The 15,921-nt window shown below is 35.2% G+C and overlaps 1 protein-coding gene across 5 annotated transcripts in view; it reads left to right on the forward strand.

Annotated features, from left to right (window-relative positions):
• PCMTD1 (protein-L-isoaspartate (D-aspartate) O-methyltransferase domain containing 1) overlaps positions 1–15,921 on the forward strand; it is a 41,638-nt gene that overhangs the window by 13,327 nt on the left and 12,390 nt on the right. For 2 of the 5 annotated variants that reach the window (XM_084511329.1, XM_084511331.1), the window contains 3 exons: positions 723–830; positions 5,328–5,753; positions 9,558–9,660. In XM_084511329.1, the coding sequence (XP_084367455.1) occupies positions 5,447–5,753; positions 9,558–9,660 (410 nt within the window). In that variant the 5' untranslated portion in view covers positions 723–830; positions 5,328–5,446. Of the gene's footprint in view, positions 1–722; positions 831–5,327; positions 5,754–9,557; positions 9,661–13,188; positions 13,329–15,921 lie in introns of those variants that run through there. The other 3 variants (XM_084511330.1, XM_084511332.1, XM_084511333.1) reach the window with 3 other exon arrangements.

A 15,921-nucleotide genomic window follows, 5' to 3' on the forward strand; every position in this document is an offset into this window, starting at 1 on the left:
AACATCTGTTGAAGGCCTGAGCAGGAGGATCAGTGTTTAAGCTTACAGCAGACTTGACAAACATTTTCTGCCCAAGTAGGTCAATGCAATTCAGGTTAAGTCAGTAGTTGTATCTGTTTACATTCATTTGGCTTAACTTTAATCCTGTGGTCTGTTCCTTGTTCCATTGCTACATGGCAAAGAACCTTGAAGTGTGCTTTGTGTGGAGCGTATTAAATTGGAGGACTGACTGTACTTGTTTCTGTTTAGCTTGAAAAGCTTGTTGAAACGATCGACTAAACAGTAGGTTAGGAGCGAATGTTTTTTCAGTGAGACAAATTTAATAGGCTTAAAATAAACAAATGATGGTATTTCCAATAGAATTCCCCTTAATTCACCAGGAAGTATGGCAGTATACCCTTAAAACAACTGTTTCCTTCCTTTCTAAATTATTTGGAATGAGAAAACAAATAGCTGTGGAAGAGAAGGCAGATCAAGTAGCAGTTATTCTTCCTAGAACATCTATTTTTTTTTTTCATTTTATTGTAGTTCAGCAACAAGGCGTATGTGTAAATGTTTCAAAAATGTGTGTGAAGAATTCCGTCTGAAATACCTGTGTCCCACAGTTTGTTCTTGTTCTTGAAGTCACCTATTACAGTCACCTCCAGTTCACAGTTCATGTTTTGTCTGTCTCCAGTCTTTGCACAGCAAAAATAATGTTACAATTTCTCTTTCCCTTTCAGATAGTAATCAACCATTCTGTGTATTCGTGAAGTTCTGCTGAAGCCTTAGATTTAGCACTGCAGTTGGGAGTTGAATTTCTTCTTACTGTGGCACTTTCACAACACTTGGTAAGAAATGGAAAGCTGAACAAAAAATGGGGTTCTTTGGTTTTAGGAGTCAGTGGGTGGGACAAGAACAGGTGAAATACGATCTCAAGTTCATTACAGTTGTAGGAGTGGCAGAAACTTACTCTAACAGAAGTAGGTCTAACAACTGAAACTGAGTGAGCTGAAATTATAAAACAGACTTTTTTTCAGACTCTTACATCATGTGTGGTTAATTCCTTCCTATTGACAGTCATAGAACATTCCTCGTTAAGTAAACTCAACAGCTGGCTCCTGTGTCTACTTTTATGAATACTTTTGTGGCTTACTGTCACCTTTTCTTCTCTCTGTATGCTGCTCCCCCCAAGAAGGGGGAAGGTTCACCAAGCAACTTTGCATACCCGCTGTGACTTGCGAGGAATGCGCCACAGTCTGAATTTGATATGTGTGGGATTGTCAGGGATGATATGCTAATGCAAAGAGGACTTTCTCAGAATGCATTGGTTCTGAGGAGCAGACTTTAATATACTTTTGATCACATCTGTTATGCTGCTCATACTGTTTTTCATCTTTTGAAACAAGACAAGAGTCAAAATGGTAGGCTAAAATAACTCATATTTTAAGGAAGTCACCTCTATGGGGTCAGGATATGCCAATATTAGTGTGGTATCCAGTCTGTTTTAAGTAAAGCATGTAGTCCTTACTGATGCGAGGAATTAACTTCAGAAGCAAAAAACAAAACAACAAAACTAGCTTCTGAAATGTGCAAAATTTGTGTCCATTTGAGAGCTGGCAAACAGAACTCGACTAAACATGCAGTTACTAACCTTTCAGACAAGAGTTTGTGGATTATAAGAAGTTTTAAGAATTAAAATACACTCAACTTGTTAACACTTCTTAGGTTCTCATAGCCCAAGAACCTGTTTATTTAATGAGACAATACATTTAAAAAAAAAAAAAAAAGCCTCAACCTAAGCTCTTTATGATAACCAGTTTTTACTGTAATTCCTTAAGTTAGGTCAGATACAGGTCAGAGGTGGGGTGTTGCAGTTGTGTGGCGTTTTACCGAAATTGAAAGCTGTGATATTTTTATTTGTGGATATGAGAAGAAAATTCAAAAATGTTCCAATTTATAAAAATACATTCATAAGTAGTGTAGAATGAGAAACATTTTAATTGGTTTTTATCAGTGCATGAACTTTTTATTAAGACTTCATTGTAATTCAAATTCCTAAACTACAAGTTCAGTTGGCTACTGTATTCCAGGGGCTTAGACAGTGGCTGCATTTTGTTAATGTTATGCACTTTTCTTCTGTAATTTCTGTAACTCTTTGTAATACAGTCATCAGAATGATCCTTAAGCTCTGTCTCTGCAGGTGTTGCAGTTTTGGATTGCTGAGCTTCACAGTATGCTTTCTGTAAGCTTTGTGGAGTGCAGCTATGTAGAATGTTTTTATCATTGCATGTTATGCTGTGCTTATTTTGGTCCTGGGTCAGCAGTCACAAGGAACCTTGGACTGACTTGCCTTTTTCCTTTAGCCTCTACTAAAATAGCTTGTGGGGTGGCTTCATTTGTATATGTAAAGTTACAGAAAGTTTATCTGACTTCACGCATCTCTTGTCTCTGTTAGAAGCAAGTAATTTTACCTTCACAAAGGCAAAAGCTTACATAAAAGCATTAGAAGGAAGTATGTTATGCCTTGACAGAATATTTCTCTACAGCACAGGAAGTTATTTTTCATGAAAAGGTCTACTTTGTTTTCTTTAACTTAGAGTGTTTGTTTGTGGGTATCATCAGCAGAAATTCTGGTGATACTTTAACTAACTTCAGGTATCAAATAATCCCAAGACCATAAAATTTAGGTGTTTTCTGATAAGTTCTATTTTAGTTCAGTGACTATCTTGAAATTGGAAAATATTATTTACAGGGAAACAGTTTGCAGTGAAACTGAGGACACTGATAGAAACTCTGTAAAGCTTTAAGTTGAAAGAACGGGCTTTTTCCTTCAGAACAGTTTCAGATTGCCTGCTCACCAGTGGAGTATAAATAGTTAGTGAAGTTCTCCACCTGCTGGCTTGAGGTAGTGAATGCATTCTGCAGGTAGGGCTGAGAGTGGTATTTCTTTTTCAAACCTGTGAAGTAGCTGCATTAATCTTCAAAAACTTGATTCTTAACATTTACTTTCTATTTAAAATTCTTTCTAAACGTATCTGTCAAGACAATTACAGTGCTTTTAGAGTAAAGGGAAGGCAAAACTGTTTTTGTCACTAGACTTTTACTTGTTATACTGGTTTTGGCTGGGGCATAGTTAATTTTCTTCATAGTAGTAGCTCATTTGCTGTTTTGTGGGGGGTTGTGATGAAGATATTGTTGATACAACTGATGATTTGCCTTACGTTGAGCTGCTTACACAGGATCAAGGTCTTACCTGCTTCTCTCACTGCCTGGCCAGTGAGCAGGTTGGGAGTGCATTTGTGCATCCTACAAGTGGATGTTTGTATCTTGAATATGTAATCTTTCAGCTGAAACAGTTCCATGTGGTATTTTTCCTTCTCCTGTTAAACTTTGAGTTGTTTTTCCCTTTCCTCACCAAGTAACACTACTTGAAATAAAATTCCAATCCTCAGGTTAGTAAGTGTGGGTTTACTTCTGGATTTAATATGAGTTTTTAAGTCTTATTTCCTTCAGAAGCTACAGTGAATGGCTTCAAGCAATGCCTTCTTAGGTTTAGCTCTCCTTTGCAGAGCTTCACTATTCTGATCCTCTTAGCACTCCAGGAAGCACAGATCTTGTGCACTGGTGGCTGGGGAACACACAGAATTAGAAGTTGGTCATAATTTATGGAGATTTCCACTAGTCTTCATGGAAAGGCTTATGAGTACAGTTTTGATACAGACCTGTTACATGGAAGAGGATTCATTAGTGTAAGAAGGTTTTCATTTAAAGTATTGAACTGTAAATTATGGAGCAATGATCCCCACAATCTAGGTTTGTGAACCTGTTTCGTTCTGGTGACTGCTGGTATCTTTGGTATCTTGATTGTTCCCATGAGTTACTTACTGCCTAATTTGTACGAAACAGGAATATGCTGGATTTTGTTGGAGTAATCTCAGACAAAAGATAATACTCATATTTCACTGAGCAGTTTTTTTTAAATATATTTGAAGAAGCAGGTGGATTTGTGTTAAAAATGGTGGTACTTAATGCAATTAAGGAGGGTGAGTATTTCTTTGTGAGCATCAGTATCATGTACTTGAAGTCATTCATGCTGGCGGTAGAATTACTCTATTTTGTAGAAACTAATGGGATACTGGATTTGTGTGTAGCATGTAGAAGTAAAGCACGGAAAGTGGCACTTGCTTATTTCTGTCTTATTTTGTCTAACATACTACTTGTTGTACAGTTGGAATAATACTTTCAGAAGTGAACTAGTCTGCCTTATGTATTGTAAGCCAATATTTTTATTGAGGAAAATCTACCAAATATTAGGAAAAACAGCTTGTGTTCATACTTGAATTGTGTATTGTTAGATGTATGGTTCAAACAAAACACAAAGCTGGGGAAAGGAAAGGAGGGAAGTAAGATAACATAACATATGGACCAAGATTCCTTGGGTTTTGTTCTTTTGGCTAAGGTGACTTAATTAAATGTTAACAACTAGCTCGCTGTAGTTACTCTATTAGTCTAGTGCTGGTGGATTAAAAGCTTTCCTTTCCAGTACTCTATTTTGCTAATTCATGTAAAATTCAAAACATTAACATCTAGCTTTAATTTAGTGGTTAATTATGTAATAATGCAGATAAAATACTGCTTTGAAGGAATTATTTTGAAGTGAGTACGTAGTGTGGAATTCATAAAACCTTCTAGTCGCTTAAAAGCTAGTAAGATAAGAGTTTTTAGGTACTTATGGAAATGGTGATCCTTTAGTGGATACGGGAGGCATAAGGAGGATCTCAGAACCACTCCTGGTGCTGAATCCAGACCAGAACAATACGTGGTTATCAACATGAGTATTCTGGTTCAACTCAGAAATGAGTATCTGAAATGCATCTCATGGTCATCACTAATCACCTGGCTTTGTCTCCCACTGCAGGGTGACTTCACAGCATGTAAACTCAGCTCCTTTTAAACATAACTAAGCTGGCGTGTGCTTCAACTGCTGTTGGACATCTAGTCCTCTGAAGGGTCTAGAGCTAGTCCAAAGACAGCTATTGTCCCCACAAATCTAGGTAGTAATAGGTGACAGGCTCTTAGTGTTTTCACTGTCTGTATAAACTCTTGTGTTGCTTGCTAATGTAGACAGGCCGTGTTGACATACTAAAGGTAAGCTGAAGAGCAGTGGATTGAGGTGGCATGAATCTGAAAGGCAGATTTTTTTATGAAATAAACTCTCCAGTCTATAATGGTTGTTTGGTGAAGTGGTCCAATACTAATGATGTTTTATCACCCTTTATTCATTGTTGATTTGTTTCTCTTGGAAACTCAAGTTATGTAAACATCTTTTTTTTTTTTTTTTCCAGGATTCATTTGTGATGTGCTTTTGAAAGAAGAACCAAGAATCCATTACGTACTTAAAGCTTTTTGGAAAACTCCTCCTGATGTATTTTGCAAACTAATTGAATCACCATAGGAGTTCAGCATGGGAGGAGCTGTGAGTGCTGGAGAAGACAATGATGATTTAATTGATAACTTGAAAGAAGCTCAGTATATTCGCACTGAGAGTGTGGAGCAAGCCTTCAGAGCAATTGATCGTGGTGATTATTATCTGGAAGGATACAGGGACAATGCTTACAAAGACTTGGCCTGGAAGCATGGAAATATACACTTGTCAGCTCCTTGCATTTATTCCGAAGTCATGGAAGCTCTGAAGCTTCAACCTGGATTGTCTTTTCTAAATCTGGGTAGTGGAACCGGATATTTGAGTACAATGGTGGGATTAATATTAGGTAACTTTGAATTTTTTTAATACATTGTTTCTGCATATTTTTTGAAGATTATACAGGCCCTGTAAAATGTACATTTTCAAAATATAGTTCTATACTTGAAACTGAGTGTTTGTGGTTTTACAATATGATAGGTTATCTACAAGATGTATTCTGATACAGATGTTCACCGACACTTCACGGAGTGTCTTGCAAGGTGCAATTATTCATGTTTGTCTTTTTCTATAGCCTAAAACTTTAATTTGAGAGAAAGGAAACAGTATTTTTTTTCACATAAAATGGAAAAGCATAGAGGAACAATTTGAGTGCTAAAATTTTAGTTTGCATTTTTACCATATTTACGCCCTTACTCTAGGTTGTTTTGATTTTTTTCTATTTATCTAAAAAAGTAAATTCTGAAGGCTATATCTCTTGGAGAAACTTAATTGAAAAATAAGTCTCCATGAGCATGTAAACAGCTTTCTCATGATATGTTTGTTGAATCATTTTGTTGTATTGAATCAGTTCTGAGATGTAGACTGCAGATCTGCAGACTCAGCAGTGTTTAGGTTTTAAAAGCTATTTTATTTAGCTTATTTTATTTTATTCTCTGTTCTGTCCTCAAATACACTTCCTATATGGAGAACAGGTAAAACGAGAAATTGTTTTAGAATTTTAAATTTAACCAAGCTATCTTAGAGAAAAATGCTTAAATTCCCAACACCTATATGGTAATGAGAATGTAGAATGTGTGCTAGCAAATCAGTTGTTTTTTACAACTTTTCTTATATAATGACTTCAGAATATACCTTTCACAGGTGTAATTTTAATGACTGAATTAAATGGAGTTTTTTTGTATTTCTTTGGTTGCAGAAAACTTGGTAACAAGTGGTACAGTTTCGGAGTATGTTGATACATGCACAATGCTGAAGTGTGAATAGTTGGTTTGTTCATCTGTAGTTTTTGTCATTCTCTGATTAAAAAGTAGAAATTACAAGTAATACATATAACGAACTTCAGTTGGCATCTCTGATGGTCTTTTGTTGTATTTCAGTTCATTGGCAAACTTCTGTTCTATTGTGCAAACAAATAATGTTCATTCACAGGTAAAAGTTAAAACCAAAGATACCTACTCCATTAGAGTGGCTTTGTCACTTTTGAGAGTTTCTATTTATGAAAAAAGTATTTTAATTAGGAATATTTTAACTTAATTTATTTTTTTCTAAAATGGATGCTAAGAGTAGTGTGCAATAGTATTCATCCATTTCTCTGTAGTATAACGCTTTGCTTTTTCATTATTGCTTCTGGACTTTGTTTAAACGTAAGGTACTGGATCACATATATTGCACCTGTATCTGTGTACTTAACCTGTTATGAATGGTTGTTGGTTGCTTGTTGAATGCTCCTGGGTTTGACCTTATCAAGCAGAATCCTTCTCCTTCAGAGTATTATATACGGAGTTGAAGAAATAAAAATGGAAAACACTTGTCTTCTACAGAGGGTGAGATTGGCTGACAGCCCCAAGGAAAATAGTTATGATACAGATGTTTCCACATTGCCAGTTCAGGTGCTGATACTTTTCTAGCAGTGCCAAGGAGCCTGTAGCAGTGACTGCTGCAGTGACAAAAGCAGGATTTCCATGGCTGTGTAGTTCTTCATTTTCTTATTTTCTGCTTCCTTGGATAAAATCACTAATTATAATAATTATTTTGCTTTTGTTTTAAGCAAAGGAACGCCAGCTTTTAAAAAGGAGTAGAAATATAGAAGTAAAGGAGTATGCTTCTGATCAGTATAAAGCACGGATATTTTTAAAAGCCCATGTTTTTAAACCAATTTCAGTGTGTAGCGTAATTAGTAACGGAACCATGTGTTCTTTGACAGTAGTTGGACATCTTTCAATTTGACAATATAGTGAGTGTATTTTTGCCATGCTGACAGTGTCAAAATTAAATAGATGAAATTAGTGAGTTGGAACTGGTGAACATTTGCAAATATAGTGACATATATTTAAAAAAATTATATATAAAAAAGGCTCTCCGTAGAGATTGTGTTGCCATCATTAAAATATTAATGTAGTTCAAACTAGGTGATGGAATTGTTTCCAGTTACCTTGGAAGAGACCAGCTAACTTTGGAGAGCAACAGAGGAGTTGGTTTCACTTTTTAGATTAGCTGACTCTTTTTGAAATTGACTTCACTGATGAAAGAATGAAATCTATATCTTTTATTTCTGTTTAGATTAGTTTTATTGTGGTGTATCCTAACGTGGTAGTGTATTACATTCACAGATTTAATTTAAAACGTGGAAAAACCAGCACATACAATTCTTTAGTCCTTTGGTTTGTTAAAACTGAGTTTTGAAAGGAACACGTGTGAGTTTTGGGACAAGTGGGACTGTTTCTAGTGAAGAGGCTAATTTTAATAAAAAGAAAACTTGCATTAGATGCTGCAGTGTGTCATAGAAGTGTAACTGCTGGTTAGGAATGTTATAGGCTATTACTGTGCAAGGGAACATTAAATGAACACCTTAAAATATGTGCTGTACTAATGCTTCTCTGTGTGATAGATAATAAACTAAAATTGGCGTGAATGTCAACTTTGAATGCGTTTCCACAAGTTCAAAGTACATCCCTTGGATGATGTATCTACCTCTTGGCTGATGCTGAAGAGGTCTTGTGAGCAGCATGTATAGTTATCTATTGTTTGGTACTGTAATAGAAAATATTCTAAACTGCATTAAAATTTGCAATTATTAATGATCCCAGAAGCATATATTAGTGTTTTTTTTTTTTTACTGTAGAAAATGTTTTCTCAGTAACCCTAGGTCTGTTTATTTTTCATTGGTGTCCAAGACAAGACAAATTTTACTCTATTTTATTGGAATAACATCTTTAAGTCAAATATTTAGGTGAGATTTAGAATGCAGTAGAGGATTTAAATGTAAGTTTTTGTCTAATGCTATTGATGTTTGCTTTCTTTTCTTCCCCTTCTCTTATATGTTTCCATTACTGAAGTCTCTGGTCTATTGCATACATGTTAAATATAGAATCCCCACAGCAAATGTGACTATTTGATTCAGATTCTTTCCTGTTGTAGATAAGTCATAAAGCTCTTTCATGACTTCTTGTTCCTAAAAAAAAAAAAAATAAAATAATAATAATAAAAAAAAAGCTTTACCTTCTGGCCCACAAATTAACTTGGAAATATACTTGGATTTGATTGCAGAAAAGCAGTGGTGCAACTGTTACAGTATTGTGAGGAATTAACATAATGCAAGTCAATTGTAGTATTCTAGGTGGAAGTTAATTACTGAATGAGTAAATCAGGAGTGAGCTTCTGATTTAGAAACTTAATAAATAGATGAACCCATGTAGATAAATGTAATACAAAATCTCTGAATTCTTAGGAACTGAGAAGTCTACGATAAGAAAACCTTTCAAAATTTGAATAACAAAATACAGACTAAATCATACTTTGAATTTGTTGTATTCCAACTAAACATATTGAAAAGGAAGTTGCTTGGACTGTCCTACATATAGTCGAGGCTTTCTGCATCCGTCAAGATTTTATGCATCCTTATGGTGAAAGTTGTTTGTACAAAACTGTTTTGCCATGGTTCTGTCCTTGTTTTTTTTGATCCTTTGGCATTTTACCTTGTTTCCTCGTATCTTTCTATCTGTACTACAGATCATTATCTCTGTGTAGAGTGTTGGATGACTCCACTGTTTTATGTGATGTTAGTACTTTACAGGCAAAAGGTACAATATTGTTCCACATGTTTGTGTTGTGCTTTAAAGAAAAACAACAAAACTGCTGTTTCTATTTACAGGACCTTTTGGGATAAATCATGGAATAGAGCTTCATTCAGATGTGGTAGAATATGCGAAGGAAAAATTGGAGAGCTTCATAAAATACAGTGATAGCTTTGATAAGTAAGTATCTCATTTGTCTAGTTCACTTTTCAGCAGTTTTTGTTTTGCAATGATGCAGTCAGTTTAAAACGAGTTTAGTAAGGGGAGGAGGAGAATGGCATCACACATGGTAAATGGTATTTGTTGCTGCAACAAAGAACTTCCAATTTGTCACTCTAATTCATGAGGTAAGTTAAAACTTAGAAAGTGTGGGAGTATTTCAGTTGTGTCATACTTAACAGAATTGATCTCACTGCATTTTTGGGTATGTGTATATACATGCAGGTAAGTGTGTGTGTGTATATATATAAAGAATGATGTGTGCTATGTAGGTGTCTTTGCATGTATAGGACAATTTATATGTAATTTTTTATAATAAAACTGGGCATCTTTCTGTACAGAATTAACTTTTTTGTAATCTACTACTGTTGATCTAGAAATGAAAAACAGGTGAATTTACCTGATTGTATTCATCTTTACTTGAAGAGATGGACTTTGGAGTCTTCATCTGTGCTGATACACAACTCTTTTTTACTGATATACTTCAGGGTTACAGGGCTGTGAAACATACTGGTTCCACTTACTCAACAATTTATTACTAGTTCTAAGCATTCCTGTAAGAGTCTGCATCTTTGGCCTCTCTGCCTCTGTGAAAGGAAAAACAGGCCTCTAGTCCTCTTTACAGAGAATAAGACTTTCTTACAGACAGTATGTTCTCCAGCACTAATTATAAAGTAGCTGCTGAAAATCCAGATTTTTTTTTTTTGAATTGTCAGTAAAGCATAAGAGTTGCATGTCCTTACTCATTTTCTTTTGCTCACAGGGGAGCAGAGAAAAGTCTTATCTTCTTGCCTTTGTAATGTACTTCAGGAACTGATGTGCTCTTGGTTTTCTTATCTGAAGTTCAGCCCACTTTTTTCCTTAAACCAGACTTCAGGAGCTGTGGTCATAACCATAGGCCTTCTTCCTTCTGCTCCTGCATAAAAGGAGGAGTGTGGAGTATGAAGTTTAGTTCAAAGAGTTGTCCTAGTGTTACCTGTATTCAATTCTGTACTTCAAACACTTGTTAGAGAACTTTACTTTTTTCTACAGAAGAACACAGGGAATATATTACTATACTTACGTAACATGAAATACGAGTATGTGTCGTCATCACTGTCCTGATTTTAATACGAGCTTTTAACCTTAGTTGATGTTAATACATATACAAGTGAGAACTGTGGTTACTCATGATCGTTACTAGTACTGCATTAATGGCTCTGTAAGTAGGATGTAACTGCCAGCTAATGAATTCCTGTGCGTACCTCTATTCCTGTATGTGTACTCCGACATACAAAACAAAGATGGTTTTGACTGAAATGCCTTTCCAGTTTGGTAATACCTTTATGTCCATAAATGAGGAGATTTTTGAGTGGAGGGATACCAAAGGAATATGTGATTATTTTTTTAAACAAAATGGATCTGATTAGGTTATGTGTATGAATAAATAGCAGAACAGTGGGGTTTGCACTTTGAAGCTTATAAAAAAAAAAAGGAAAAAATTTCAAAGTCGTTACATTTGGAGTAACTGAATGTTACAGTGTGTGTATTGTTTGAAGGAAAAAGGAGCATTTTTTTTATTAAAAAGATGTAAATGTTCTCAAAGCAGAATAAATGCATTTTTGGCTAATTCAGTGATGGATTGGCTATGGGAACATTGTTCTGAATGTTGTGTTATTTATACCGATAGTTAAACTGGTCTTCAGTTACAGTGTGATTCCAGCAAGGGAATGGAAGCAGGATGGTGAATATCCTCTAAACTTTGAGTAATTTATACATATATCACTTGGCATATACTTTCCAATAATTCACCTTTTCTTCACAACAGAAAAATTCTCAGCAATGGCTATAGAAGCACCGTCCTCACCACCTTAAAAATATCTGTGAAAGTGCTTTTTGATATAAATCTACTTAGTAATAACTGAACTGTAGATGACATAATACCGATCTGTTTGGATTTTGTGTTTTGTGGGAGGCTTTGTAACTTCATGCCTGCATAGCTGATCCTGGTTAACTGTCTTTTAATATAGTTGATGAAGATGGGGTTGTGTTTTTTCTGTGATTGACTGGGTCCTTTCTATATATTATTAAAAACATTTAATTTTGTGCATTGTGTCTAAATCTACTTCTCAAAATAATGTGCTCTGGGTCAGTAAATCAGTAACTTTTCCATAACTTTTTCCTGAATCTTGGTTTGCGAAAGAAAGATGCGAAAAAATCCATGAGCTGACTTCTGAACTAATGATTTTGTCGACCTAGTGTTTGGGTGAAAGACTACCAAACAGAAAGGATTCCTAAGGTGTTCAGTGCCTGTCTACTGTTGCACACAGGTGTACACCTAGCAGGTGTCCTTACTGTTCGAAAATGGATTTTATCTGGCAGACTGGTATGAATGAAGCTAGTTGTCTCAGTGGATGTGTGCGTGTTTTGGGGAAAAGTACATTACACTTGTCAGCAGCCTTTAAAGAGGTATATAGAGGATAAAGCACAGAAGACCACACCATGGTTTCCTGACCATAGTTTTAAAGATGGGGGTTGCTATAAAACTGTGGTGTCCTTTCCCTGTGTTCTTTCTTTGTGGATAACATTCTTCAGTCTGATCTGAATTTTTGAAGCAGTCTCCTTTTGAAGCAGAAATAAAATGGGTTTTACCTTATATGTATATCCTTGAAAATCTTCAACTAGTATCCTAAATAAATACTTTATTTATGGTGTTCTTCCACTTGAAGTGATACGCCTTTAATTTTGCATCTGACATTGGGCACGGAGATGGGTCATTATGATGTGTACTCCTCCCCTCTCCAATAAAAGGGAGTATTGCTTTGATGCTACTTTTTATGAAGGCATAATCCAGTGCTGTGTAGTGTAATACAATGCTTTTTAATGATTACTACTAAAAATGTTGTTGAAATGTAATATTTTTCTATGATTGGGCAGGTGCTTGACTGAAATCTGATAGCAAAGTAAAAATGTACAAAAGGGTTTGAGACACTCTCTTCAAAGGACAGGTTGTCCTTCTATCTGTTGTCTCTTGAACTATTCATTAGAAGGGAAGCTTTTCAGATCCTGGTTCAGAATGACAGATAATTCCAATAATCACTTGTATCTGTATCCATATCCTACCAATCTATCAGAATATTTTCCTTTTAAATGGAGGTGGAGTTGTTCATTCTGAGAGGTAAAATCATGCCTTGGTTTTATTTGGTAACACCTTCACCAGGAGAAGCAAAGGAGATGTGCTGTCTTCAGCATCTTAAGTGTTGTCGTGGTTGAAGTGTAAAAGATTTTAGGTGTAAAGAAAGTTCTGAATCTGATACACGTGTAAGGCTCTCTTTCATGCTTAAAACCTTAAAGGAATGCATGCTAATTAAGGGGAAAAAACATTCCTTAAGAAGGCTCTATCTAAAACACATTTGTGAAAGTACCAGGCCCCGCTTCACCTGTTTATTGAAGGGGAATGTGTTGTCTTTTCTGCTCCCAGTCAACTTCTAGACCTAGAATATCCAGCTTGGAGAGAGAGCCACAGGGCAAGGCTAGGTTGCCCATCTTCTAGCACCCTATCAAAAACCAAACCTGGGTAAGCTGGTGAAGTCCCTGCTGTGAAAGAAAATCACGAACCCTTCTCGGGATCAAAAGAAACCACTTCAATGGTAAGTGACAAGAACCCTAGTACTACTTCTGGGATAACTGTTATGGGTGAAACTTCTTTCTGAAGTCCTGTAATAAATTGTGTTGGGCATTGAAAAATAGCTTATTCTTCCAACCAAGTATTCATCTTCCTTGAAATTCAAGGCTAGTGATACAGTGTTTGAAAGCTCACTTTCATAAATGCTAAGTTAAAACAAAGTTCCTTATATAAACATGACGAAAAAGCACTTTCCTTCCTGTGCAGCCGGATAATGATAGCAGTAAAAATCTAAGCAGGAAAAGCATCCCATCTCAAAATCACCTGTGGCTTTTTTCATTTTAAATTTTACTGGTAACTTACTCTTAATTTCAAGTAGTAAACACGATGTGTTTTTAAAGCGGTGAATCAATTCTCCTTGAGGTTGAGTAATCCCAAGAACATAGGACTGTAAGAAATCTAGTGGGATTCTTTGAGGCCAGAAGTTGCATTAAACAAACAAACAAAAAAGGGCTTTTGGAATATCCCTTTTTTAGTTGGAGACATTAAAAAGGAAGCAATACACCTCTACCCTATAAGCCAGAATGCTCCAAAAATGGCAATGGGTCTAGTACTATCTAGGAAGAAAAACGTATTTTTAAAGTATTTGATAATTGGAGAAATCCATATTCTTGCTTTCTCAAAGCTACATATAAAATATCTTCTAGAAATAAAAAGTAAGTCCCATGGTGGGCAATGTCATTCTTTGGAAGTCTTAAGTTACTGCAAGTTTTGATAGTATTTATAATACTTGTTACATTAAAGTAGCCAATGAAAATGTTCAGTGCTTTGCTAACAAATCACTGGCTTCAGAAAAGCCTGCAGTATGCAGTAGTATAGTGTCCAGAAAGAGACTGTTCTTCAGACATCTGTCATTGTATTTAATAGGGCCTTGACAAACTGAAGTGAAAAACTTACTTGACTTCTGTACTTCTTAGGAGTCCAGCTTTCTTAAAATTCACTGCAGAATTAAAGAAGTAAACGGAAGGAATATCTTTTCACTTTTTACCATCATGATTTGTCTATCATGACTTGCAGTTGTGAAGTTTAAGTTCTGTAAACTAGTGTTGAAGGGGAGAGTGAAGTTAGCCCTTAGTTTTGTTTTCAGAAATGAATGGGTTTTGAGGAAACTGAGTATCAGAAATCATAAGCAAGGTAGCTGAAGTCACATGATTGAAGAACCATGACAATTGTGTTGAAAAACTGAGAAACAGAAATGAAGCTGAATTATATTTCTTGCTTACTGTCCTACAGTAATGCCTGGAAGCTGAAAAAAAAGTACAGGGAAAAGACTACTGGATAGAAATTACGCCAGTATCACTTCTGGCTATTTCCGTAATGCTAACTACCATTATTGTAACTGGATGTAAACAATTTCAGTTGCTATTGTAGATCTTAACTTGTATTTCTTTGTAAAGATCTAATACTTTCGTTTATTCTAATGTTCACAGTGTACGTGTAGAAAATAGTAACATGTAATTTTGCAGTAGAAATAGTAGCAAGTCATGAAAATGCATTTATATATGAACCAGTTTTGTTTAAAGAGCTTGAATGAATACGTACACAAAGCAGAATGAACAATGGAGAAAAATGCCGAAAAAGGATGGAAAGAACTTGCTGTCTTGCTACTCTATTGTTTCAGTTAATCAGAAAAGAACTAACACTTTTTAAAAATTGTTCTCTGATATTACCCGTTGCTTTTCTTAAGTTTCTTAATCTTAAGTGTAGTTTTCTTAATTAGTGATTAATCTTAAATTGAAATCACTGTCAGGATAGAACATGGGAAATATTTATTGAGAAATGGGAAAACTGCTTCCTGTATAAAATAAACACCTTTAAATCTGTTTGATACTACTTCTATATTAGTTTTGCAGTACAGTAAGTTGAAAAATGTTAATAAGGCATGAAAATTGGAAAATTTCATTAGTTGCACATTGCTGTATTATGCCAAGCCCAACTGAGACTATTGACCTCCACCTGTGGTTTTCAAAGAAAGTTTTACGTCAGTTTAAAAACTGAAATTGATTAAATGATCTGAGGGCTTCTTGAAGGTTTCCTTCAGGTTTTAGGAGTACTTGGAGTAAGATTTAGATTAAGATTTTATGAAATTCTTTTATATAGAAGCAGCTCTTAGTATTATCTTTATAGTACAAATGGATGAAGGAGACAGAAGTTTGTAGATTAAATTATTTGTAGTTTAAGTCCTTCCAGATAACTTCTGGAAATAATTATTTTCCAACTTCTGTAGCTGTGTTTTTAAAAAAGATAAGCCTGTTTTTCATTTTAGTGAAAATCATTCAAAAGATGCTTACTAATCTTAATCTAATTTGTCATCCTCATCCCCCATTCTGAGGGATCCTTCTGCTAAAAATGTGGTCAACAGTATAGTTAGTATAGTATAGGACAAAAGTATGTTACTTCCTTGTTACAGTAGCAGAAATAGTCTACAGCATACATTTTCAGAGTCTCCACACTTTGCAGATTCATTTTAATGTCTGCTTACTAACATATTAAGGGAATTTAATGTAAATCTCATCCTGTGAGTTCTTAAACTGGATTCACTGCTGTTTGCATATATG

Source organism: Aythya ferina, assembly GCF_964211825.1.
Source record: "Aythya ferina genome assembly, chromosome: 2".
Taxonomy (NCBI): domain Eukaryota; kingdom Metazoa; phylum Chordata; class Aves; order Anseriformes; family Anatidae; genus Aythya; species Aythya ferina.